Source organism: Gopherus flavomarginatus, chromosome 3, assembly GCF_025201925.1.
Source record: "Gopherus flavomarginatus isolate rGopFla2 chromosome 3, rGopFla2.mat.asm, whole genome shotgun sequence".
Classification (NCBI taxonomy): Eukaryota; Metazoa; Chordata; order Testudines; family Testudinidae; genus Gopherus; species Gopherus flavomarginatus.
The window spans coordinates 194,150,230-194,178,140 of record NC_066619.1 but is presented as its reverse complement, the minus strand read 5'-3'; the positions used below and the strand labels follow the sequence as shown (position 1 = coordinate 194,178,140).

Below are 27,911 nucleotides of genomic sequence, written 5' to 3'. Positions count from 1 at the left end.
ACTCACCTGCTCAGGTGCCCCCGCCCGCCCGCGCGGGGCTTCCCGCTGTGCGGAGGAGGCGGCTGGGGCGCTGCTGCCTGCGCGGGTGAGTTGGTTCGTTCCCCCGGCGGGCTGGGGGCCCGTGAGCCTGTCCGGGTCGGGTTCGGGCTCACTGCCCCCTGCCCTTCGGGACGCGCACCGGGCCGGCTCGGGTGGCTCCGTGCGCGCTTCTCTTCCCTCCCCCAGCTTCCTTGGGCCCCGACGGGCGCTTGCTGTCCGGGGCTGTCAGCCCAACGCTCCTCTTCGGCCCCTCCGCTTCCCCGGGGTGGGTGCGTGACTCCGGTGCCAAGTCCTTGCATGAGCGAAGGCGGAGCTGCAAAGCCTGGCGCAGGGCTCGGGGCGGCCAGGCACGCGGCGGACTCGCTTACAGAAGAGGGCGAAGTAATTCATTGCCGTTCCGAGGCGCCGGGCCCCATCCTCCAGCACCTTGCTAGAGCCTTTGCTGAACGACGGTGCCGGCTTTTCTTTCTCGCCTGGCACAGTGCTAGTCCCAAAAGTCCACACCCGCCCGCCCCAAATCCAGCATGGTCTGAGTGATATTGCATCTCTGTGTGCTCACCCGGCTGCTGCTCTTTTCTCCTTCACGTTGAAGTGACACAGGAGTGTCCTTAAAAGAGAAAGCTCTGCTACAGTAGGAAGAACATGAGTCACCTTTCCAGCCCTCCTGGGTTCTTTTTCCTTCAAGCCGTTCCTTAGGACGAGGCTTTAATAAGACTTCTGTGAGAGCAACAGACTTTCAGTATAGTAAGGTTTAGCATGGGTTGGATCGGCTGCCTTACTCTGAGTTAAACTCCAGACAAACATTTTGTTTGTGTGGGTGTGACTCTTTCAGACTCCTCATTCTTTTTGCTGATACAGACTTACAGGACTACCACTCTGAAACCTGTCATCTCTTCTGGAAGTAAAGCTTTTCTATACAAGAGCCAAAACATAGTGGACAGCTAATTTAATTAGTTGTCTAGGCATACCAGGGCCTTAAAAATCACCCTTATTAGAGTATCAGGTGGTTGCTGTGTTAGTCTGTGTCCACAAAAAGAGTCTGGTGGCACCTTTAAAGACTAACAAATTTATTTGGGCATAAGCTTTCGTGGGTAGAAAAACCTCACTTCTGTTGCATCTGAAGAAGTGCGGTTTTTTACCCACAAAAGCTTATGCCCAAATAAATCTGTTAGTCTTTAAGATGCCACCAGATATTTCTTAGGGTACATTCAGACTATCCACTGCAATATATCGATTCCTCCGAATGTGCTCCCATTAACTCCAGAACTCCACCAGGGCAAGCGGCGGTAGCGGAGTTGATGGGGGAGCTGCGGCTGTCGATCCTGCACCGTGAGGACAGGAGGTAAGTTGAAATAAGATGCGTTGACTTCAGCTATGCTATTCCTGTAGCTGAAGTTGCGCATCTTACATCAACACCCCCCTCACACACACAGTGTAGACCAAGCCTTAGAGACACTCCTAGCACCTAGGCACAATAAGGTATCTAAAAAGATTGTGGGCGTTTGAATTTCTTTTTTTTTTTTTGTTGACTTTAATATATATATAACTACGGGGTGGGGGGGGAAATGAAAACTGTAAGGTGAAGCAATTCAGCATCACTACTGATTGTCTAAAAAGTTTTGTTTAAAGATATATGTAAAAAAAAATATTTCCCCTCAAATTTAATTTTGACTGTTCTTTTAACAACATGACATTAAATGCTCCAAATACCAGCACTACATTCTTGACAACAGTTTGGTATGAGTACCACTATTTTAAGATCCTCTTTAAAATTAAATGATCACATGCCTTACCCCACAAAACTGGTGCTGAAGGGAGAATAAGTCTGACCCAATAATATTTTGTACTATGGGAGAATCCACTGTCTCTCCCTAGTTCCGTTCCTAGGTTAGTGGACACTGGAAATGTTGAGCTGTGTGCCTGACTTTCTGTGTTGGGGACAAGGGTAGTTTGTGTCATTCAACGGTGACTTTCCCTTAAAGGAATGTCCTTAGGTTTAAAAAATTCCTCATTTATGTTACTAACACCTTTTTAGATTTAAAACTGTAACTTTGTAATGTTGATTGAGCTGAAAATTACAAGGTAAGCAACACACCAGTTTCATTTTCAGCTTCTCTCACAATAGCACAATAATATTCCTGACACACTCAGAATGAGCAAAATTTAGTTGTCTAGTTGTGGTGGATTCTGAAGGTCAAACTAAACTGTACTGGAAATCTTGTTTAAAGTAGGCACTGTAGAACTGTTAAGAGGGGATTGCTATTGGAGAGGGTCCTTACTGTAGGTTTTATTATAATAGTTGGTGAACATATATGAATGTGATCAGACAAATGTCCATGTTTATTTCCTGGTTTGGAAGTACTGAGCTAAAACAACGACTTATAGAAATGAAGTTCCTGAACTGTGGTCTACAGAGTACTTGCAGGTTGTGAGTAGAGAGGTGGCTGATCACGTGAGGCAGCTCTGTGTTTTCAGTTACAGAATTGTATTAAGATGACATTAAGAAAGTAAGTACTTTAGCTAACTGTCCACATAAGTAATTGCTGTAGTTGTCAAAGGAATGGGATGTAGTTTGCATAATTATGAACAGGAGGTTCATGCGACCCTCTGTGAAAATGTGGACCATAAAGTTCGAGAACTCCTGTGACGTTGTTCTTTGGGGTGTGTGTGTATGTGTGTGTGTATTTTGGGGTTGACTAGGAAGGTCAACTAACATTATTCTATAGCAAGCTTACAGGCTGAAATGTCACTAATATTGTGTGTATTCATACTAGGAATCTAAACTTCTTTAAATGTTTAGCTTCCTTAATGTCATTTAATTGTAGTTAGGTCAGGACAGGACAGTAGTAGATTAAACCCTGGATTTGTGGAGGTGATGAACTAGCTGGAATCCTGTCATTTTAAATGCATTAAGTATTGCTTAGTCATACAGTAGGATAGTATTGTAACGTTAGTGGCAACAGTTTTTTAACATGGAGACGATGTATTTAAAACATGTTGAAAACATGCTACAATCTGCATCTTGTTAGAGCAAAGTCATTAGCAGTTTTCTTTTCTTTTATACACTAGAGCAGTATAATCACTGATTCTTGGTCCAAGGAGTGACCCCTCAAGTCATCGCTGAAAGGGAACAAAACCTGGCTTCTAAACAAAGCTTAAGAATAAACTGGATCTTGCATGTACTACTATGATAATTTTAAAGGGGAAAAAATTGACAGCAGAGGTTATCAGTAAGATTTGCCTGCCAAGGTAATTCTCTATATCCAGAAACACCTTAATGTATGCATTTAAAAACAAAGCTTTTGTGGTGTGTGAATTAATTTGGCTTCCACTTTTCTCATTCTTGTATTTTCCCCAACATCTTCTGGCAACCATAAAAAGATAAGTTCCGTGTACATGGCAAGGCTGAATGTTTGACGCTGTGCTACTATAGCAGATCCTCATGCTATTAATGGCAAGGTATGTCAACAATTTGTCAGATGATGCTTGTTGAAGTGCTAATCCTCTTGCACCTTCTTTCTGTTTAGGGAAAACAGTGAGGCTGACTCTCTTCCTGAAGGATCCTTGTGCTTCTTCCTAAGATCACACAGAGTGTGTGCGCACACAGGTTGACGTGTGGATTCATTGTAATGGATCGCTACAGATATTTCATCTTTAACCAGAAAAGTATGGTTGTGCTGGGGTTCTTGCAGATAGCCTCTGCTGCAGTGTGTGTCATCAGTGGATTAATGGATGGCACCTTCAGAACAGAATCAGCACTGAGTAAAACCAGAGCACCCATCTGGGCTGGAATGGTAAAGTTGCATATCTTCTTCTTCTATTTATTTATCCTATTGGGGGTTATAGTTCAGATGTTGGCTCCCTCTAGGAGAACTTCCTGACTCTTCTCCAGCACCTCTCTTGGAATCTGGTATTTGTCCACTGCTCTGAAAGCACAAGAGTGGAGAGGTACTGGGAAACGATTTGGGGATATTGCGAGGTGAGCAGGGACTAGAATAACAAGACAAACTGTAATTCAGCTTTTATTTCATGAGACATGGGATGATTTAGAAAATGAGGCTGTGGAGAGTTGCCATGTTAAAAGTTGCAACCAAAAGAAAAATGTATAAAGCTAATAACTATATTGAGCTTCAGTGTAGTGGTGGGACACAGAGGACCCCTTCATTTCGTAAGATCGACTCAGTGTCCACATAACACATCTGAACTTTTCCATTGAGAATGAACTGTAGTAAGAGTACAACAATACCCTAATTGGTTTTAACTTCATCATTAGGGGCAACACCGCCCTGCTTCACTGAGGTTAGGGATGAAAGCTTAATAATTGCATCAAAGCTTTATAGGTGTTCTGAGCAGCTCATATTCATAAGGTTTCCCATATGAAAATATTCCTACTATTCAAAAGTAACATGCCATTGCTACAGCATAATATGATCAGGAGTCACTGGTGCACAGTGGTGGTGCCTTCTTGGGTTTTCTGTCTGTCTACTGCTTTCGAAGAATAGTTCTCTAGTAACCTGACGACCTGCTCTGACTAGATAATGAAGTGCAACTTGTGTAAAACTTCTTAAATAAACTATCCTGGGGGTAAAATCCTGGCCCCTATTTAAGTAATTATCAAAACTTCCATTGCCTGCAGTGTGGCTAGGATTTCATCCTAGAAGTGTAGATAATCCAAAGACGCACATCTTTTAATACGGGTTTAATGCTGGGGGCAGGAGAGGTAATGTGGAGGGGGATGGGAATGGAAGCCAGAAAGCTTTCCTCAAAAAGTATGCTAGAGCAGTGATTTTTTTCAGACTGGGTTGCGGCGGCTCTGGTCAGCACTGCTGACGGGGCCGTTAAAAGTCCCATTGGCGGTGCTTCCCAGCTAAGGCAGGCTAGTTCCTACCTGTTCCAACACTGCGCTGTTCCCTGTACTCCAACCCAATGCCCCAGTCCCCTGCCCTGAGCCCCCACACCTGGAGCCCCTTCCTGCACCCCAGACTCCCTCCCACACCCCAGCCCCCTGCCACAGCTCTGAGCTACCCATAAACCCAGAGTCCTTCCTGCACTCCAAATGCCTCATCCCCAGTCCAGAGCCTGCACCCAGCCCAGATCCCTGACCTCCTCCCAAACCCCTCATCCCCAGCTCATTGGGTCACAGGCATCAACAATTTTCTTCAACTGGGTCACCAGAAAAGTTTTTGAAAACCACTGCACTAGGGTACCACAAACGAGTTTAACTCTGTCCTTTCATTCCTGCCATCTTTGCATACCCCAAATGTACCTTATATGGTGACTGCACAACTCTTTATTCCATGCTTTCCAATGTTTGAGGGTAAATATAACCTTATTGTGAGTTACTTGACTTCCACCAGATTATTTTTGCTGCACCTTTTATAATAATTTTTTTATCCTTTAAGTTACTGGCAAACATTGACAATATCAGTTCAAATTTAACAAAGCTTTATTAGGGGAATGTTTTTGTTCTATCGTGCCTAAAAATACAAACAAAATATTAAAAGTACAAAATTTATTAGTTTTCCCCCTGTTCCTTACATGTCTCCAGATCTCCCCTCCTCATTGTCCATGTATTCCATCCAATTTACTGGAGAAGCTGCTGACCCAAAGCATCCTCTTTCATCCTGGACTCATACCTACCCCCTGAGTAATAGCTCCTTTCCTTTCACAAAAGGAGCAGGGAACTACTAATGTGTGTTGGAGTGAGCAACTTTTTAGTAGCTCACTGGTACCTTGACGCATGTTATTGGTATTCAAAGCTGTTCTTGGTGTTGTCAGTACAGGAGTTGCAATATGTACCATATCAGACTGGCCCATCTAGTCTGGAATCCTGTCACTGACAGTGGCCAACATCGGATGATTCAAAGGAAGGTGTAAGAATTTAGCGGTAAGATAATCACCCCACAGATTAGGGCTCATCTTGATCTCTACTAGTTAGACTGGCTTAAGTCCTGAAGCAAGAGGCTTGCCACCTTTACCTCAGCCTTACCAGGCCAATACTCTGCCCCATCCTCATCTTTGTCACTCTTACCAGAGTGTACTCCTTTGGGCTTGGTCTCTGGGACATTATAAATGGTGCTAGAACTGTTTGGTCTCTGCCCCTCCAAACTGGGATTGCCAGAATACAGCCCTGCTCTGATGTCATCAGTGACTTCAGCAGGTCTATGCGTGCAGTCATCCTCTGTTTGCCTAGTCAGGGTCACAGTCATTGACACTGAAGTACAATGTAACTAGAAATCAGAAGATCTGGGTTCCAGTGCTGGCACTGGCTTGCTGTTAAAGCCTGAAAGTTCAGAAAACTGGAGATTTTAGAAAGTAATTTAATACCCTAATTTGCATTTTTGATTGATGTTACCATATTTACATAAATGACAGAACATGTCCTAATTTCCCAAACTTAAGCCAAACAAGGCTGCAGCATGGAATGAGCTTTAGAAAACAGGAATTCCAGATACAATGGTAGGTAGGTAGTGGCAGGCTTTAAGATATGAATAGTTTTGTTGCAGACACTGTGGCTGTAGGTCTACAAATTCAGCTTGACTACCTCAAATAGCCAACAGGCGTAACCAAAAATAGTCAGAGGAACCAGTCCTCACTGAGTCCACTTAAAGAAACCAAGTTTGGAGTTTCTCAGCCAAGACGCTTAAGATGACATGTCAATGACAAACCAGTATTAAAATGGCAAAATACTACTTTGATATATGCCTCTCCCGAGCCCACTATACACATTCTCATTACAGGAGCATACATGGAATATTTCAGGTGGATTGGCTGAGCATTGGCAAAGTTAGAACTCCAAAACTTGTGGTAATGGAGAGCTATCTACAGTCTCTCCGTAATACCTTCAGCATATGCTATAAAGGTTGATGGAATTTAAACTACTATATAATTTATAAATATGTCGACACATGTGGTCATAAATTGTCCTAGATAGTAGGTTATGTACTAAAGAGAGCTTTCAGTTAATGCAAATGGCCCTTAATTCCCTGGAATATTATGTGCTAGTTACACACTTTTCACGCTAGCGGAAATGTAACACTGCTGAAATGTGAAATCTGATTCCAAAATTATAAAGCAAGGCTGGAACAACTACTAATTTGACGCTAACTTTCACTAGCAGAATGTTTCATTTTCTAAAGAAGTGACAATGTCATTCCTTAAACTCCAGGATCTGTACTGTTACAACCAAGAAAGTTGAAGTACGTCAGTTATTGTGGCAGAAAAGTCTGCTCTTTTCATAGGCTCATTCTTATTATCAAGTGGGGTGCAAAGGTCCTCGTTCTGTGTGGGAACTATGAACTTTGAGTCCTTATTATTCACAATGGCTCTTTATGGAATATATTTTTCTGAAACTTGTCATACCCAATATAGTAGCATAACTTGTTACCATACTTTCTTTCCAGTTGCAAAATCATCTGTTTATTTTTAACATGCAGGTCATGGCTGTTCCTGGAATTCTGGCTTTATTTTCTTCCCAGAAAAAAAATCCAGTTCTTGTAAGTTTGTAGAATTTTTTTTTTTAAGGGGTAGGTGAAGGAGTGACAAGATACATCTTGTGTAAGCAACATTAAGTTGGTAGTGGTGTGGTTCACTTTATCACACTTAATTCTAAATCCTGCTGCGAGATCCTCACTCTGAGTTCTGCGTAGCAGTACTAAATTCTATAGAAAAATGAAAATTCTGGCAGCATTTGCTGATCAGTTACTCCAGAACATGTGATTTTTCTTATTAACTGGTTTTAGATCCCTTCAAGCTCTGTATTTTCTAGCAATTGCTCTTGAATGTACTAGAGAAATATTTTCACAAATTTCATCTGTTTTGCTGAACTATATAGTATGATAGGAATTAAAATGGAATGTGTAAAGAGCTTGCTTCTTGACTTTCTGGCTAGTCAAACTCCAAAAGGATATGTTCTTATTTGTAAATGAGTGAACTGCTAAAAGACCTAAAAGGGTTTTAGTTAATCTAATTGCTTTAACAAACAAACATCTCTGTGGTCAAGATTATAGGGCACATATAATATAGAGGTGGTAGTGGCTTGGAGACACTTGTTGAACTTGACCATGATTTCATAATAATTCTTCTTGCTACTGTCCTTTGTTACCAATCTATCACTATAAAGCTTTAGGAGCTGCTGCAAATGATTTTCTATTATGATCCTAATTTTTGCCCCTCTTACTATCAAAGACTCAAAATTGGCAAGTTAGATCTGGAGGGCGAGGTAGACTTTTTTTTTTCCCCATAAAAGGAAGTGAATCAGACAAGAGATTCCTGAATTGTGGATCCCTTAAGAGGAGAGGGGGGGGGGGGAAACAGCTGGTAAACATAGTAATGAGTATTGTGGGGAGCTCCTGATGCACTGATATCTTGGTGCAAAGTCCTGGGCTTTCATATGGCTTTAGTCTATCTTTCAAACCAGCCTCAACAGAATATAATTACTGCAGTGTTATGGGTGGTGTTCAGAACATTTTGAAATTATTCAGGTCTGATTGTTAATATATTTCAGAGTGGCTTATTAATTTTAAAGGAAAAATAGACAACGCACTAACTCTTCCTGTCCCCACCCCCATATTTGCCTTTAATTTTTTCCTATACAGGTGAATGCAATGATAGTAGCTTCTATATTTTCTTGTTTTGCCACCATCATTGTAGTTGTCTATGCTTCCTTAACTTTAAGCTATGGTGAAGAAGATGAGATGTTCACACATGAGCCAGTTCATGTTATTCATACGGTAAGCGGTAGTATTTTGTGACAAAATTGCGCTTCCTTTTGTAGAAATGCAATCCAGACTTCGTAGTTCCTTTCAGTATGTGCAAACTAGGCATACACCAACAATTCTAAAATCAGTTTATTATTGCTGAATGCAGGAAGCTCTGTGATTCTTTGGAGAATCACGGTATAATATTTTCCTGGTACTTGCTATTGTCCAAGAGAGAATGCAGAAATAGATGGACCACGGCTTTCTCGGATGTGGAAATTCTTAGGATACTGAACTTCTATCCTAGGAGACATCAATAGCAAGGAACCCAGTGGTCAAAATATGTTAGGAACATGGGGTCTTCCCCATAGAGAGAACATGCAATGGTGAAGATCTGGGTTCTTGCCTTGCAGAACATAAATACTTTGGAGATGTTCTCCATGAGATGGGAGTACTTGGTGGCTATTACAGCACGTAGCCTATATAACTGGAGAGTTGGTACCGATAGTCCTTGATATGAAATTGAGTGTAGGAGAACAGGAACAGTGAAGATCAAAACAGTCAACATTCTAACTTAAATTGATCTAAAACCCGTTTACCCTCTGGGCCACAGAATCCATTCATACAATTTTATTGGATTATGGAAACACATAGGAACACCAACCAAGATTGAGGCGTATTGTGATTGGAAATACTGAGAAATTAGAATATCTGTTCCAAGTTCAAATAATGAATATCTTTGAATGGGATAGGAAGGGAAGCCATTAGCTTGTTATAAAACAAATTACAAGATAACTCAGCATCTTCACTAAACTGCAGAGTAGTCTAGGGCAGTGCTTCTCAAAGTCGGGCTGCCGCTTGTTCAGGGAAAGCCCCTGGTGGGCTGGGATGGTTTGTTTACCTGCTGTGTCCACAGGTTTGGCCGATCGCAGCTCCCAGTGGCCGCGGTTCGCCACTCCAGGCCAATGGGGGCTGTGGGTGGGAAGGGCGGCCAGCAGATCCCCTTGGCCCGCACCGCTTCCTGCAGTCCCCGTTGGCCTGGAGCGACGAACCATGGCAAATGGGAGCTGTGATCGGCCAAACTTGTGGATGCGGCAGGTAAACCAACCGTCCCAGCCCGCCAGGGGCTTTCCCTGAAGAAGCAGCAGACTGGCTTTGAGAAGCACTGGTCTAGGGCATAGACGCCAACTTCTGGTGCCGGGGATGCGTGACCCTGTCCCCATCCCAACTCCGTCCCCTCCCTGCCCCTATTGGACTTCTTCCCCAAATCCTTGTCCTGCCTCCTCCCCTGAGCACACGGTGTTCTCACTCCTCCCTCGTCCCTCCCAGAGCTTGTTACGCTGCGAAACAGCTGTTTGGCAGTGGCAAGCTCTGGGAGGAGAAGCGGGGACGCGGCGCGCTCATGGGAGGGGTCAGAGGTGAGCTGGGGGGGGGGGAGCTTGGCTGCCGGTGGGTGCAGAGCACCCACCAATTTTTCCCTATGGGTGCTCCAGCCCCAGTGCACACACGGAGTCAGCGCCTATGGTCTAGGGGCTTGAGTCCCAACTCCATCAAAGCTTGCAGTATGACTCTGGGCAAGTCACTTAACCTTTCTGCACCTCAGTTTGCATATTTGTAAAAGGTGGGTAAAGTGTAAAAAGAAAATGTACCCATCTCTCTGAAATGCTTTGAGGTCTTGGATGTAAGGCGAGCAAGCAAGCAATGGAGACCCACGGGGTGGGGGGGAAGAGGAGGAATGGAGTGGGGTCTCAGGGAAGGGGCCAGGTAGATCCTGGGTTGCACTTAAATTCAAAAAGTGACCCTATGTGTATAAAGGTTGGAGACCACTGATCTAAGGGGATGATCCTTCAGTATTTACTTTGCTGTACCTTTGCTGCATCAGTAAAACTATTTCCAAAGCTGACATTAGTCAATGCTGGTGTGCACTTGTGTTGGAACAAAGTGTTAAATACAATGAACTTTAAACAAAATTCCTGTTAATTTCAAACTTGACTATATAGTACAAAATTGATAGGAAATTATTGTTGCCTCTGCAGAGGGTAGTAAAAAAAAAAAAAAAAAAATACAGAAGAGAAATGTCTCCCCTCAACATCAGTGATGTTACTGATTTAAAAGTATATCAATACTAAAATGAACTATTGTATTGCCCCGTTGACATGTAAAAGTAGTAAAGATTTTTACAATGGAAAAAGGACATACACTACAGATAAAGAATTTCAGTCACTAATCAAAACCTTGTTTTGGAATATAACTTAAAGCTACAGCCTGCATTGTTGAGCCATCTGACATTTCCTTTTTCTATTACAGAAGTTTGTGCTTGATAAACTTGTCAAAGGAGCCAATGTAGCAATGTTAATTGCATCTACCTGCAGTGCTTTCATTGTGCTAGTTATTGCTTACATGGGCTGCCGAAGTCTTCCACGTTGTTCATGTTATGACAATGTAACTGGAATGGTATGTAAGTGCTGATTTTTTGAACATTAGTTTCTAATTCTATTGCATCACATGTGGTACATAGGAAAAACTGTGTGGATTAGTGTATCTGACTGGCTTATCTGATGAAAGGCAGGTCTGATATCTTCTTTTAAATGCCTGGAGTGTAAGATGTGCCTTTGTGACCTTGAGCTGGGGATACCTCTTCCTAATGCTCTCAGACTATTGTCCTAGTCCTGGTAGATCACAAGACATCAAACTTGTAATGCTAGATGAGGAAAGGCATTTTAGAAGTTTCTGAAGTGTCTTAGTAATCGCCTCTCTTCCTTTTGAGGCCTGTATTAGGGCACGTTGGTTTACAAAAACAATTGAAGTACCAGTTGATGGATAAAATAACCCTATAAGTTTAAACTCTGCACTTCCTGTAAACTATAGCAAATACAAACTTCATCATGATTTGTAAAGGTTTTACTAGCACCTGTTTTGGATGCTCTGCATAAACTATGAGTAAAGTGTCATCCCAAACTCATACCAGTAAGACTTCATGTTTTAATGTACTAGATTTAAATGTAAATACCTCTCTAAGCTTATTTGTCTGTGTGCATGCACTACAGTAGAGCCAGTCAGGACAAAGAAGCAATTTTCAGGAAAACTGTCCCTCTTTTGTGTAAAAACTGCAAACTCTGTAAACGTTCAACCAGCACTATCACTGACCAAGCAGATTTCATTAAGGATCTGAGCTATGTATTATAAAATCTCTCTGAATATTGTGACTCCAGTTTTCTAGCTCACTTTCCTGATTTTTAAATTAGTGTAGGGAAGGAGGACTTCTAGTGGATTGAATAAACAACTTGTACAAAATCACATTTTCCCCCTATTTTACCAGAATATAAATAAAAATTGACTACATGACATATCAAGAAAAGGAATTTGGATAAAGTATCAGGCTATCATATATGCATGTCAAAAACGACATGTAAATCAAGTGATGAATGGCACTATTTAATTCCACATGTTAAACTACACCCTCCTTTGGGAGAAAAGGCAATGAAATTTAAATCTAGTACATTAAAATTAGCCTCCTTTCAGATAAACTAGAGTAGAACCTCAGTTATGAACACCTTGGGAATGGAGGTTGTTCGTAACTCTGAAACGTTCATAATTGAACAAATGTTATGGTTGTCATTTCAAAAGTTTACAACTGAATGTTGATTTAACACAGCTTTGAAACTTTGCTATGCAGAAGGAAAATGCTGCTTTCCTTTTTTTAGTAGTTTAACACAGTAGTGTAGTGTATATGCTATTTTTTGTCTCTGCTGCCACCTGATTGTGTACTTCTGATCCCAAATGAGGTGCGTGGTTGGTCAGTTCGTAACTGAGGTTCTACTGTACACACAAATTCAAAGTTTACTCTCAAGGATAATTTCTAAACTGGATTATAAGATTGCATAAGAACATCATCCATGTTTGACTAGCAATGGAAAGATTAAAATATAAATCTCATCTGTAGGAATGGTTACAACCTGCTGAGGATCCGCAGCAGACTGTGGAACTGGTTTGCACTGTGCAAAGTAAGTAACTTTCTCCTCCCTTCCAACTCCTAGAGAGATCATTTTGGGGTTTAAGGTGATCACTCCATACAGTATCATCTACTGAATATGTATTACAAGCCAAATCCTGGTAGTGACTGAAAACAAAGTAAGGAACTCAGGATTTGGCCCAAGCAGCTACAGTATATTCCATTATCGTATCTTTTTTCCCCTCTCTCTCCCTCTCATGTAGGTCATGGGAACAGAATCTTTAATTCCTCAGTGCAGTTTCCAGATCAAGACTTGGATGCAGAGGAAGAACTATCCAAACCACCTCCCTACATCAGATTTGCTTGAAGAATAACTAAGAATTTTAATGCTAATAGACTGGAGAACTTACTTTATATTTTGCTACCTTTTTTAAAGTTTTTAAAAAAACAATCTGTGCTCTTTTTCTTGGATTCTTTAAACATGGAACTATTGAATGCACAGAAAGTTCAGCAAAGATGGCAGTGCAATTGTCTAAGCACTCATGGATGAAAAGATCTTACAGGTTCTTAAACTGATTTAAGTCTTGCACAGTTTAAAATACCTCATCTCTTCTGGGATGTATGAATCAGTCTCTGCAGCTTTTATATGAGATGTATATTTTAAGCCTAGATGATAATGGAATTTGTCTTGCAGCTTCAGTTTAGTAGTGCTAGCTTTGAGCATTCAAATGTGAAATCATATTGACTGTTTTAAAATGTTTGTTAATGTAGCTACATTCTTCTCAAATATAACTTGGTTTTTCTACCTTTTAAACAAGTTATACCAGAATGAAGGAGCCACTTGTGGTTAGACATTATTTCTCTTACTTCTGTGGACTGCACTGGATATTCAGCCATCTTCTTCCATCTTTCTTGGGGAACAGGCTAAAATGTCTGGTATTAAAACTTGAAATTCCTCTGTCAAACTATGGATTCAGTTTTGTTTTTGTTTTTAAATCTTATTTATATTTTATCAATGAACACCTAATAAGCACAAGCCAGAAATCTACTTAATCCTATTTTGTCTTAACATGATGGGACTCTTATTCACAACAGCCAGTCCTGTTTGTGATGTGCTACAACTTCCTGTTTATCACTTACCTAAGTCATAATCGTGCTAAGGGTTGCGGTGGCTATCAAGCTGGTTCAGTTGATCCAGGCCTGGAATAATAGTTATGGACAAGTTAGTGACATCCCTGCCCACTTCCTTCATAAAGAGTAGAAGTTGAATCATTAATAAGATCGGCCTTCTCTCTGCTCCACTTACCCTTAGGCTAAGAAAGCAGTCAGCTGTTGGAACTGAATGTATTGTGCAGTGGGGTAATACTTCTACGGCTTTAGGGCTTTGTTACCTAATAGAAGGGTGAACATCAATACCAAGAAGCATGATGCTTTGTGGATCTCTACGGTGACTTTTGTAGTAGGGGTTACTTTCTACATTACCTTCAGGAGAACGTCAGTGTGATAGTTAATATTGATGTGTGGAAGGTTGGAACTGTCAACATAAAAGACTTGTTTCAAATGGCAAACTCACCAGCAGAACTACAATGTGCTCAGGAAGTTGGGACATTTATTACTTCTCATATGGACAACGGTTGAGAGTTAGCAGTTTTTTAAAGAGATGTTAAGGGCACAAGAGAAAACTATCCTAATGTGGAGGAAAGATAGGAAGTATGGTAAGACACCACACTGACTTAACCAAGAGAACAGCAACTATCTGAAACTCAAAAAGAGAGTCCTACAAAATGTTAAAATGAGGTTAAATTAAGAAGATCATGAGTATCAAAAACAACACAACCATGTAAGGACAAAACTCAACAGGCCAAGGCATGAAATGAGCTTAAACTAGGTAGGGGACATAAATATTAGTAAGAAAACATTTTACAAATACAAGAGAAAGGACAAGGTAGGCCCATCATTCAATGAGAAGAGAGACAATAACAGAAAATGCAGCAATTCTTATTTTTCACTAAAAAGGTTAGTTGTGATGGGATGACTGAAATAGTGATCCATGTAAATGGAGTATGATTTGAGGCTAAAATAGGACAAAACACATTAAGAATTACATAGGTTAGATGTCTTCAAATCAGCAGAGTCTGGTGAAATAAATCTTAATACTTAAAGATCTCTTCAACCAGGTCTGTGAGCCGTTAACAATTACCTTTGCGAACTTGTGGCGGACAGGAGAGATCCTAAAGGATTGGAAGAGGGAAAATCTAGTACCTATCTATAGAAAGGGGAATAAGGACACCCCAGGGATTACATACCAGTCATGTTAACACTGGTACTCAGAAGAAGAGAGTAAATCAAACAATACGTAAGCACCTAGAAGATAACAAGGTGATAAGTAATGGTCAACATGGATTTGTCAAGAACAAATCGGATCAAACCAACCTAACGTCCTCCTTTGACAGGGTAACAAGCTTTGTGGAGTGGGGGAGAAGTAGATGTGATATATCTTGACTTTAGTAAGGCTTTTGGTACTGGCCCTCATGACATTTTCATAAACAAACTAGAGAAATATAGCCTACATGAATCTACTAGAAGGTAGGTGCACAAATGGTTGGAAAAGCATACTCGGAATAGTTATGAATGGTTCACAGTCAAGCTGGAAAGGCATATCAAGTGGGGACCTGTAAAGATCTGTCCTGCGTGGATTCTATTTAAATTCATAAATGATTTAGATAATGGTATAAAGAGTACACTTATAAAGTTTGGATGATACAAAGTTGGGAGTGGTTGCAAGCACTCTGGAGGAGAGGATTGGAAATTCAAAATGATATTGACAAAGTGGAGAAATGGTCAGAAATAAATAGGCTGAAATTCAATAAGGACACATGCAATATTACACTTAGGAAGGAATAATCCATTGCACAAATATCAAATGGGAAATGACTGCCTAGGAAGGAGTACAGCAGATGAGGATCTGGGAGTTCTAGTTGATCACAAAATAAATGTCAGCAGTGTAATACTTTGCAGAAATAAAAAGCACACATTGTTCTGGGATGAAGTTTTGAATCCCATCCAGAAGCTTGATAACCTAATGAATGGTCAAAGGGGATCTCTGACTATAGAGTAATTCAACTAACTGTGTTAAAATTACTCTACCAAGCAATTAAACATTGATTTCAGTTTCTATAATTAACACTGTTTTGGTAGAACATTAACTAACAAAGGGAAACTTAAAGGTACAGACAAGCAATTGCAATACCTTGCTATAGGCAACCTATATATAATTTGATCAGAAATGATTGAATGGGGAACTACCCATCAAATTAAAGGTTATCAGAAGTGGATTCTTAGAAAAGACACATACTGGGCTAGTGCCTCAGCTCTTATGAATCAGTGTAGTTCCACTGGAGTGAATGGAGCTTCTCTGGTTTGCAGCAGTTTGGGATATGGCCCTCTCATTGCATGTGGCTTCTCAAGGACTCTAGGCCTGGTTCTGATTTACGCAAAGGCTCCTTAACACTCTGCTGGTAATGTAAAGAGGGCTTAAATTGGGTGTAAATTATTCTCTGACACCCTTCAAGGCATGTCAGTGTAAAAGAGAATTGGGATAAAAAGGTATAACTGATTTTCCATTTCTGTTCATTGCCGGTGGGTATAATTTCAACGTGGTTATTATATTACTGTGGGAATCTCTCTTAATTACCCCCCAGTTAGTGATGCATGACAGTAATCTCTTTCCACTAAAGGAAAGGAGAACAGCTGTGGCAGAAATTTTGCAGAAGTTTAGTACCCATTTAATGTCACCCCCCCCCCAATTGCATAGCACTACACAAAATATATTCATGATTGCAGCTTCCAGCCCTGTATTTAGTAGCCTATTCTACATGCTAGTTATCCCTCCTTTCTAACAGAGCTCTGGCATTTCATGTTTTTCCTCCTTCCTAGCTTTCTCTGATGAGATCCTCACAGACATACACTCCTTACTAAAAACTCCTTTTCCTTTAGCTTCATTTGCTCCCTCTAGGCTCTTCCAAGATAGCTGGATTCCTGTGCCTGATGAACTGACTTCCCTGTCCCCTTTGACTGCACTGACAGACAGAGAAGGTTGTTGTACGCAAAGCCAGAGGATACAGAACTCTTCCTCTGCCCACCTTTGGCAAGGTAGACTTCTGCCATGGTTGGCTGGGGCAGGGGGGTGTATGTCAGTTGTGCATGTTAGCATGGAACTTTGTTTAGTGGCTGACTGTGATTAAATTCTCATAAATTTGAATATGTAATGCTTAGGGAGGGATGATTTAACTAAATACTCACATGTGGTGTATTAATTATGAAGTCAGGCTCCTGTGCAGGCATGAACTGACCCATGATACTTAAAGTGGTAAATGACCAATGGATTTATTTATTGTTTTGTTTTGTTTTGTTGTTTGTACCTCTCCAGACAAAAAATATAGGCCACTTTCTACACAGGGATGCAGAAGTATGAAGTGAAAGGTTACATAGTAAACAAGCTGTATATTTGCCTGGCTGGGCACATTTACAGAGGTGTAATAAATAAGGCCATTTAGCACCGAGGTCTCTTTTGGCTCCTGTAGTTCTGTTGCTGCAATCCCCACACAAGGGTGATGGCTGCTCCTTCCTGCCCATAATCTGTAACACATGGAGAACTGAAAGTGGTGTCAGCTGGGCCACAAAGGCTCAGCAGAGAGAGAGCTGGCCCTATCTGAAAGAGGGTGGGAAAGCAGAGCCATTACTACTTATTTTTGCACCCAAGGCAAGAATATAAAATTGTGCCCGCTCCCAGTGCTGCCTAGCCCCCCCGAAACACACACACCCAGCACCGCCCAGCCCCATGGAAACCACCCCCCCACCAGTGCTGCCCGCCCTGTGGAAACAAACCCTCCTTCCCCAGCGCTGCCCCATCAAAGCAGCTGTGGGCCGAAAAGGAAGGGGGCAGGGGGAAAGAAACAGCACCCATAGGGTGACCAGATCACAGCAGTAAAATAGGACCCACCCCCTCTCTGCTTGGCCCCATCATCACACCCCTCTTCACTCCCTAGCCGGCTTGCTGCATCCCTCCTAGTCAGTCCTCCATCCACTACTTGCCTCCTTTCACCTTCTCCCTCCCCTGCCAGAAACCCCCATCCCTGCCGGCTCACTGCTTGCCCCCAACTCACCACTCATTGCCCCCCACAAGTATAAAGCCTCATTCAAAGTCCCAGGGGTCACTATATTACTGCACACAACAGTCAATCAATGCAGCTGTAGATAAATCTCTGCATTTTTGTATAAGGTAGTATAATTAAGGTAAAAGAAAAATGTCTTTTTGCTAGAAGTAGACTAATTTCTTCCCCCCACTTTGTAATCAATTGCCCTTTTGAATGAATGAGGTGTGACTGAGGAAGGCATGGAAGGCAGCACCTCCAGACAGCTGCAACCCTTGGAGAGGGGCTGAGAGCCAGACCAAAGACAATCAAACTTGTCAAGTGGGCTGAGTAAAGAAGAGCAGACATACTGATGGCCTTAGGGTTAGAAGCAAGCACCTTCCTTTGGGAACACCCTCTTTGCAGCATTGGGACAACCCCCAGCCCAGAGAAAAGCAGCAAAAAGGACCAACAGACACAGTCTCTGATTTTGAACCTGGGAGATTTGCCCCACTCCAGCCACCAACTCACCACTCACCTCCTCACCCTCCCCTCCGTCCCAGTATAAAGCCTCATTCAAAGACCTAGAGGGTTGCTATATTAATGCACACAGCAGTCAATCAATGCAGTATCAACAATTAAAATACAGAAAATGGGGGTCCTCTCTCCATCCACCAACTTGCTGCTCGACTCCTCACCCCCTCTCCAAGTATCAGAGGCGGTAGGTTTGTAGAAATTTTGGTGGTGCCCAGAACGCTCAGAGCTCCCTCTGCCAAACTCTGCCCCACACCTGCCTAAGGCTCTGCAAGGGAGTTTGAGTGGGGGGAGGAGGTCTGGGATGCAGGGCCTGGGTTGGGGCAGGGGATTGGGGTGTAGGATGGTTGAGAGGTTGGGCTCTGCGATGGAGTGTGGGGTGCGGGCTCTGGGATGGAGTTTGGGTGCTGGGTGGAGGATGAGTGAAGGGGTGCAGGCTCTGGGAGAGAGTGGCGGGCTGGGTGCAGGCTCTGGGACAGAGTTTGGGAGCCAGAGAGGGGGTGGTGAGTGCTGGGAGGAAAGGGACTGCCATCACATGTGGCATCCTTCCTCCCCTGCTGCCCCTTGCCATAACCTCACTGGCGGTGAGGCTGACCCTTGCTCAGTTTGCAGGCGTGGTGGCTGTGGCGGGGGATCACAGGGTCAAACACTCACTGGAAGCCCCAGCAGCTGCTCAGGTGAGTGAGGCCCACTGCCGATGTTCCTGTCTCCCACTGGAAGCCCCCTCAGCGTCTCCTCCAGGTGAGGGCTATGAAGCACGTGTGTGCCGCCCCCTCCTGACATGCTGCAGCTGGCTGCTCGCCCTCAGCCGGCCAGCGTCTCTTGTTGCCATAAAGGCAGCAGCAGCTGGGAAAGACGCAGTTTTCCTTCCAGCAGGGAAGGCTTTTTCTGCACTCTCCAGCTTTCCGCGCCCGAGGCAAGTCCCTCACTCGCCTTGCCCTCATTACGGCTCTGTGGGAAAGTACAGCAGTAATCCCAGTGAGATTGGTAGTCTGCTCTAAGAAATGGGGTGGATAGCTGCCTGAATTGGCAAGGCAGCTACTGGCCTGGGTAAGGTATTTTGTTCAGACCGTATTTCCTAATTGTTCATTGAATTTTACAGGGGTGGCTGATATTTTAAATGTAAGTGGATTTACATAGCAACCCAGGTTTAGGATCCAGCCAGTGTGCCCAAAGAACAATGTGTGGTGTTGGGGCTGAAATTGCCTTATCTTATTTACTACAATGCACTCTGCACAACCAAGATTGTGTTAATGTACAATGAAATCATGTGGGCTCATTCTGGTTTCCCTTTTCAAATAAATGGAAATTATTTTCTAGTCTTCCCCAGCAGCTGTAACAGGAGGCCCCTTAATTTGTTTTGGACAGAACAAATCATCTAATTTATCTAATATGACAGAACTAAAGCACACTTCCAAAACAGGGGTTTCACCAGCACTTTGTGCAGTACCATCAGCTTTGCTGTGGCTGTTTGTCTTTATGTTTACAGGTTTCACATAGGTACAAATCTGAGATGATGCTCTTTAACCAATCTGTAGTTGCTCAAGTATTTTAATAGAAAATAAGTGACTCAAGACTATTCGTCATGTTAAACTTTTAAATACAGATGTTGCATAGATCAGCTTCTCTGTTAGTGCTAATAGCTATTCAAAGAGTACATGCCAGGATTGCAGTCAAACATTCAAAAATGAGATTTTCTTAAATCCTAGGATTTTTACAAAATACAGCTAGAGTGCTTTTAATTTTACCTTTCAAGTTGTGAACTCAAGTTATATTTTTCAAATTTTTCTCCACAGTCATGATGCCTAGAAACTTTTAATTAAAAAATAATAATAATTAAAGTCCTGTCCTCCTCACTTGCCTCCAGGAGCTGGAACTTTATGAAAAGAACTAAGAATTGCAAAACTCCTGATAAAAGGGTGGGAGCTGGCAACAGTCATTCCAAAATAGTGATTTAGGCAGCATGACTGTGCTATTGCAACACCCACAATAGCACTTCATAACAACAGTGAGGATGAATAATCTAAAGGTGGGAAACAAGAAAACATTAGCCAGGTTGTGGGGCTATTTCTTGCAGCTGAATGTTCAGCCATGACAGTCTAGAAACCTGTGCTGTCTCCAATTTCTGAGATGGTTGATTGAGTGTGTGGTAGTAGAGAGAAGGAAAAGCTGTTGCATGTATTTCAGAATAATGTATACTGCATTCTCCCTTTGTGGACTGTTCAGAGTAAACACAGAGGCTGCACCATAAAAAGACAGCGGAAAAGGATCACAGGCTATGATTGGATGGTTCTTGGTTTCTTTATATAGACAAGTTTAAAAGCAGCCATGCTGCTTTTCCTGCTTGTGCACCTAATGTAGTGTAGAAATGGCCTTTGTTTGATAGTGTGCCCTGTTTGCTTACAGCACTGTTTAAATTCACTTTCTAAAACAAAAAACCCAGTGTTGTGACGGTGGAATTTAGGTTGCCACCTCCCACCAGTGCTGCCTTTTTTCCCCTTCTGGAAGGTGAGATGACCAAAACTGAAATGATAGAAAACAAGGAGAGGCTGAGCTAATGTGTCTCTTACTCTTTACACAATATCTGTTGTATAGAGGGAACCACAGAGGCCTGGTGAGCTTTAAATAACCATGTATATTAAAGACATATACAACCGGCAATTCCTAGCAGCACATATACACTGCTGCTATGAGAGGATTCTGGTGGGTTCTAAAACACAGATTACAGTGACGGCCACTGGAGCGCTCACAACTATTTAAAGGGATGCTTCCCAATTTCTATATGCTATATTCTGCATGCCGTGATTAAAATGTTAGTTACAAAAGAAACAAAATACAAATGTATAGAAACCATACAATGAGCAGCTAGGGTGCTATTTTACTTGCATTGCAACCACATAACCTTAACTCTGTCCCTGTGGGATGCTAGTGTAACCTGCTTTGTCTGGGATGCTATAGCAAAAGGGACCTAGCTGTCTTGGCCACCTCACAATGAACTAAGCATGCTCAGTGGAAGCAGCTCATGCTGGCTCGAGGCAGAGAAAAACAGGCTGTTGGAGATTGGAGCTCTCCTAGAGCTGAGTGTATATGTTAACCTTGGCTTTAAGAAAAGGGCTGTCACCGGTGTCATTACTTGTTAGTCTGTGAAGGATGCTGTTTGAGACAACTACAGACTTCTTGGACTTGGGAGGGTTGAAAACTCCACTTTTATAAACAGTCCTAAAGACTGAGGATCAGTGGGGACACTGGGAGCAGAGAGGGTAAGTGTTTTGATTATGTTCTAATGAGTAATTATTGAAATAATTGAAAGTTTTTCTTTCCTTTTACATTACACCCTGTTAGTAATGAAGTTATTTCATTCAATAGTTTCATTAATAAGAGGATTGCATAGATGCAGCATAAAAGTAGTCCAGATATTGTTTGAACCTAGTGGGGTTTTGTGCACCTCGCTCTGTAGCACTGTTATACCAGCACATTATGGTATATTCTTTTAAATGTGGAGAATATTTGCCTAAACTGCAGGGACCAGATTTTAGGAAATTCTCCAATATGTTGTTTAATTGAGATTTGTGCAGCTGGGAAAAGCAAGGAAAAGATGTCAAATGTGATCGCGAGAAACCAGCAGCAATTACTCTCCATATCCATGGTGCTTCACAAGCTTCATCAATGATTGATTCTATTCATCCTTCTGACAAGGAGTTCTGATTTGGATTTACAGTGCGAACAGAGATAATGGCATTTTTTTCTTTAATGGGAAGTGAGACTCTAGCTCTGCTTCTCACTTACACTAATTCCCTTTTTCACTGATTGAGAAGCAAAAATGAGCTTTGGTGTTACTGAAAATCAGGTCTATTCTGAGGATTCCCATCCCTATTGCTATCTTAAAGGGGCAGAGTTAAGGGTAGGTGGCTAACTTGTGTGTTACGCACCACCACAGTTCTGCATGTCCTGGTTTTCATGACATTTGGTGTGTATGTGTGTGTCTTTTTGTTAACACTAATATTAGTTCTGGGGATATGCAGTAGATCTTAGCTCAGTTTTGCCTTCCCTCCCCCCTCTTAATGTTTGAGTTTTAATTTTGAAAGTCCACTCTTTCAGAAGGGTATGAGGAACAGAATACATTGTAACAGTAACTTCACCATAAAGAAGTTTGTGAATGTGCTTGGTTTTGGGGGCTAGGAGGAAGGTGGGGTCTGACTCATTTGTCTGAAGGCTGAAGAAGACCCTTATAGACAGGTGAAGCAGCACAGCAGCTCCAATACATGAGGATTCCAAGGACTGGGGCACATGGAGGATGCCATCAACTGCTGTAGAGGTGAGGTGATGCAGAAGTGAGGCAGCTTTTGGCTCTGACAAAATATCTGCTTCACCAGAAGTTGATCTCCTCTTCAGCAAACTAAGGGAACTTCGGCAGCAGCAGGGGCTTCCTCACTCTCCTGCTCTGCATCTTCCCAGCAGCCCTCTGGATCTTCAGAGCCCGTGCAACCCCATGATCCACAGTCCTGCAGCCCTATGCCCCTGCCCTTGATTACCTGACCATCTGTCACTCACTCACCCACCCATCAAAGCCTGTTCCAACTGCCTCTATATGCTTCCTTTCACCTCAGTGACAAACCCACATCTCCCCCACGCTGAACCATCCCAGGGGCAGGGAGAGAACAGCGCAATGTCTGAAGCACCAAAGGCAGGAAATTGGGGAGTGGCAGCAGGAAGGAGGAGTGACCCTGGATGTGGCGGTGTGGCAGATATCAGTAACAGAAGACTATAATAAACATTAGGGGCAGGGATGAGCCTGTTACGTAGGGCCTCACTGGAGCTCCTAGGCACTACTGCAACGCAACTAAAGGACGGTCCCTTCCATGCATTATAACACTCAGCTTGAGATGCTGCGGCAGTAACAATGTTTGGTGAAAGTATGCATGGAAGACCACGTAGCAGCGCCATAGAGGTTCACTATAATTGGTGTTGCTTTTGCTGTCTTGAATGAGACCATAAATATGCTGGTGGCATTGGGGGTGGGTTGTTGTCAAATTGGTCAATGAGGACTAACTTGGAGGCAGCTTCAGTCAACCAGGATGAATAAAAGGTGGGGGGCCCCTCCAAATTATGTCTCACTGACCCCCACATGACCCCATGCGACCCCCACAGGCTTCCTATGCACCGATTTATCCTGACAGCTTCCAAATTATGCCTCATTGGTCCCTGCATGACCCCCAACACCCTCTTGCTGTGCCTGACCTTGTGTGACCCCCCTCAGGCTTGCTATTCACCCTCATTGAACCCTGTATGACCCCCATGGCTTCTCCTCAGCACTCCAAGCCTTGCTGTGCATGACCTCGTGGGACGCACCCCTCCCCACCACCTGCTATTCACCCTGAGTGCCTCCAAATTATGCCTCATTGACCTCCAGCACTGCATGGCTTCCTGTGTCTGAGCACTGGTGGACCCCCTGCCCCCTGACATAACCTCCAAGCTTTGTTGTGCCTGACCTCATGTGCCCTCCTTGCCCATAGGCTTGTTATTCACCGTCATTGACACTGACTCCTTCAAAATGCCCTTGTGTGCCCCCCCGTTTGTTATTCACCCTCATTGACCCTTGTATGAACCCCCTCCAAACTTTGCTTTGAATGACCTCATGTGACCCTCCCCCCACCCAGAGATTTGCTATTCACCGATTGACCAAGACTTCCTCCAAATTATGACTCATTGACTACTGCATGACACACAGCAGTAAGCATTGCTCTGCCTGACCTTGTGTGACCCCATGCCTTGCTATTCATCATGATTTACTCTAAGTAGCTCCATATTATTCCTTATTGACCCTGTATGAGCATCCAGCACTTGAAGACTTGCTCTCTATAGCCTCGTGTAACCCCCCCCGCCTTGCTATTCACGCTGATTGACCATGACTTCCCACAAACTATGCCTCATTGACACTTGCATGAACCCCCAGCACTTCAATACTTGCTATCACCTGGTGTGACTCCCACTTCCTTCCTATTTACCCTGTTTCACCCAAATTGCCTCCACATCTTTCCTCATTGACACTTGTATGACCCCCCCAAATCATTCACATTGTGACTCCACCTTGTTGATTCTCAAGCTCATTGACCTTGCCTCCCCCCACCCCATGCCTCCAAGTTTTTCTTAATTGACTCTCTTGCAGGCCCTCTCCCCCCGACCAAAACCTCCAGCCTTGAGCTGATCCTGCCTGACCCCCCCCAACTGATTTTTCATGCTCAATGAGCCATGTGTGACCCCCCCGCCTCCCAGGGACCTCAACTATAAGAGGTACTGCAAAATGGCCTGAACACAAGCTGAGGTGTTTGTATCCCCTTAGACGGTGATCAAAAGCATCCTGTCATGGGAAACCTGGAGGGCCAGATCGTCTAGTGGTCAGAGTGCCTGGCACCCAGTCCCCTGCTTGGTTGTTGGGCATCAATCTTTAAGGCCAGGGCAAGGAGGTAGGGCAATCCAAACCCTCCCTGTCAGATGGGTTTCAGCCCAGGGCCTTGTTTTCATCATCCCCTGAACAGGGGCAGCCGTCTTAGCAGGGTGTCTAAATTACTTGCCCTGGGCTACTACCTACCAATTTGTTCATTTTGGGGTATGACCCCTCTAGTCCACTTAGTTGGGTGGTCTGCTTCCCGTAGGGGCTTGAGTAGCACCTTGTCATAGTCCCAGACTCCTTCAGGTAGGCAGCCACAGGTTGGGGAGGCTGAGTCCCACAATGTCCCTGAGCGTCACCAACTCAGTTGACTCCCAAGGGGGCGGCTCCTATGTCTGCTCCAGAGTCTCCCTTGCCTGGGGAGACAATGCTTTCTCCTAGGTGGCTGCCTTGCTAGGCAGGTTAGTGTTCCTTCCCCACATTTAGCAAGATGGCTAGTTCCTGCCCCTCCACCGGTCAGCCCCAAGCTGAGCAACGCTCTTTCCTTTTTTCCTCCCTCCAAGTCTGGGATTGGCTGCAGGTATAATGGGATGGGCTAGATGATCCCACAGATACAGCCCTGCAAATCTGTGAACCATGTTTGCAGATTGTGGCGCAGATGCGGATACAAAATTTTGTATCCACAGCGAGGGCTTTTACCACTGATGTGCTGGCTGGGTGTTGCTCTTCTTCAGTACTTGCCCTACTTAGTCAAATAAGTAGACCTAGTAGATGGTGTCTACTGTTAAGGAGGACCCACTGAACTGCTTCCAAGCATCATCCTTCTGCCTCATCAAGCTTGTTACCATGCAGACTGTGAAGTGTAGGTTGCTCAGCAATGGCTAAACAACCTGGCTTGGGTGCTGAGTCATCAGGTTGGGAAGCGAGGAAGAGAGCAGACAGACTGAGAAGGTTGGCCAAGCCAGTGTAAGAAGTATGAGTGTGGCATGGTCTAACTTCAGTTGAGGATATCCTGAAAGATGAGTGGGTAGGAGAAAAGCATACAGCAGGTTTACGCTCCAGTTCAGATGGAAGGCACTAGTTAGAGATCCTGTACTGAGTCCCCATCAGGAACAAAATTGACAGCACTTCTCCATGTTGTTCATTGCAAATAGGTTGACTGAACAGAAACCTCATCACACTGCTATTTGGCGACCACTTAGAGTTGTTGCAGACTGTCCTACTGAGCTGGTCGGCCAATTTGGTTTTGAGAACCCAGTAAACGTGCTGTTCTGTGACTGTCATCCTCCTGCCTGAACAAGTGCCAAAACTGTTTCCTGACATAGGTGGTTGGAGTGGGCTCCCCCTTGCTTAATACATTGCAGTGGTGACGTCAGTGAGCGTGAGAACCACTGCTCTCCTGATACCAGTCAATTATCCTGCCTGCCTGACAGTGGAGGATGGGGTGATTGGTTAAAACTAGACCCGAAGGCTCTTCTCTTCTGTGATAGATGTCCTTTTCTAGGGAAGGCTAGCTGCCTAGCAGGATAGGATGACTGACGGAAGTACTGCTGTGAGCAAGATTGATGGTGGTGGTGTTCATCCATAAAATGATGCATTTTTGAGGCCTGGGTGTAAAAAAGTCACTTAGGAATCCTTATAAGAATGGCACCAAATCAGAGCTATGCCAGAGTTCTGTAACCATAAGGTCCTGGTCTTCAACACAACTGAATGAAGCACTTGCCGTATCCGCATCTGACTCTAATGACATCTTGGCCACCAAACGGCCTTTTGCAATAAATGCCTTAAACTCTTCCCTGGAGGATTCTATTAACTTATCCGTAAAGCTGGACATGATATCCCAACTTACAAATTCATAGTTAGCTAATAACACTTGCTGGTTGGCAATATGGATCCATAATAAGGAAGTTGAATAAACTGTTCTTCCTCTCAAATCTTTCATACTGTCTTTAGTTATATATTTGTCTCCTGCAATACTCTGTCATTTGCCACTGCCACCACCAGAAAATTAATCAGTGGATGTGAGAAAAAACACACCCCTGCATGGGGATACAATATCTCTCATCAGTATGCTTAGCCATGGGCATTATAGCCATTGGGATATTCTATAAAGATTTGGCAGGCTCTGTACTGCCTTATGTGTAGGGATAGGTATAGGGATGCTCCCAGGAGCTGAGGACTATGGAATATCCACTAATTTATGGGTGTTCTCTTGAACAAACAGCCTGCATACCTATGGATAATGCCATTCATCTCAGGTGGTCATGCTAAGATTTACAAATCCTCTAGTATCAGAGATGAAGACTTGGGAACCATAGCATCATCTGGGTAAGAGGGAAACAAAACAATCAATCAGAATCTCTTATGGTAACACATCTGATGGCATCAAGGGTTCAGGTTGCAAGAAGTCAGAGCAAGTCCCCTCAATCTATGGCTGTGACCCTGGTAGAGAGAGTACCATATAAACAGAGGATCTAGCCCTGCACTGAGCAGATGATCATGACCATGTTGAACAAGGAACCTCACAGGGATTCCAAGGAGGCCATTGTGCAAAGAGGTAAGGCATTAGTGGCCTGTAAGAACCAGACCAGGAAGCTTTTTGTCCCTATTATGGGAATGGTACCAATCCCAGTAATGAAGGTGATCTCCAGGTAGGGTCACCAGACGTCCCAATTTGCGGGTCTTTTTCTTATATAGGCTCCTATTAACCGCCCCCCCCCCCCGGCCCCACATCCCAGTTTTTCACATTTGCTGTCTGGTCACCCTAGCTCCAAATCTTGATGATTTCCAAGAGCAGTAATGCAAAGGAGAAGATATCTCCATGTTTGATCATAAGGACCCTTCCAAGCAATCCACTTGGAATGACTCCTTCATTACCACTGGCCCTATTCCAATCGGTACTGCTAAGCAAAATTTTCCAGCTTCAGTGTGCTGGGTGCAAGCACACCCAAGTAGAATACGTCTGCAAAACACTCACCAAATGAGGTTCTGCTTACCAGCTCTGGCAGCCTGAAAGGTACATAAAGGTTGCTAGGGACAGGCCCCAGGTATGCCTCCACAGAGCAGGGAAGGTGGCCCTAGTGCTTTTGAAACTGATCTTTTATTTAATGGAGTTTCAAAAATAGTGTTAGATAAGCAAGGGGCCAGCAGCAGTGACTTGAGAGAGA

The 27,911-nt window shown here is 43.5% G+C and overlaps 1 protein-coding gene across 2 annotated transcripts; it reads left to right on the top strand.

The window, feature by feature from the left end:
* Positions 1-33: 33 nt before the first annotated feature.
* LOC127047834 (uncharacterized) lies at positions 34-13,641 on the top strand. 2 transcript variants are annotated; one of them, XM_050946684.1, is made up of 7 exons: positions 34-85; positions 3,567-3,833; positions 7,476-7,535; positions 8,637-8,771; positions 11,046-11,192; positions 12,682-12,742; positions 12,954-13,641. In XM_050946684.1, exons 2-7 carry the CDS (start codon positions 3,669-3,671, stop codon positions 13,055-13,057), a joined length of 672 nt encoding a protein of 223 aa, XP_050802641.1. In that variant the 5' UTR covers positions 34-85; positions 3,567-3,668; the 3' UTR covers positions 13,058-13,641. The 2 variants fall into 2 exon arrangements, with proteins under 2 accessions (XP_050802641.1, XP_050802642.1); XM_050946685.1 differs by lacking the exon at positions 7,476-7,535.
* Positions 13,642-27,911: the final 14,270 nt, after the last annotated feature.

Excerpts from the sequence above, each read along its gene's own strand:
- LOC127047834 (XM_050946684.1), top strand. The coding sequence starts at position 3,669 with ATGGATCGCTACAGATATTTCATCTTTAACCAGAAAAGTATGGTTGTG. Across the intron at positions 8,772-11,045 it reads CAGTTCATGTTATTCATACG|AAGTTTGTGCTTGATAAACT; the intron begins GTAAGCGGTAGT and ends TTTCTATTACAG. Across the intron at positions 11,193-12,681 it reads ATGACAATGTAACTGGAATG|GAATGGTTACAACCTGCTGA; the intron begins GTATGTAAGTGC and ends TCTCATCTGTAG.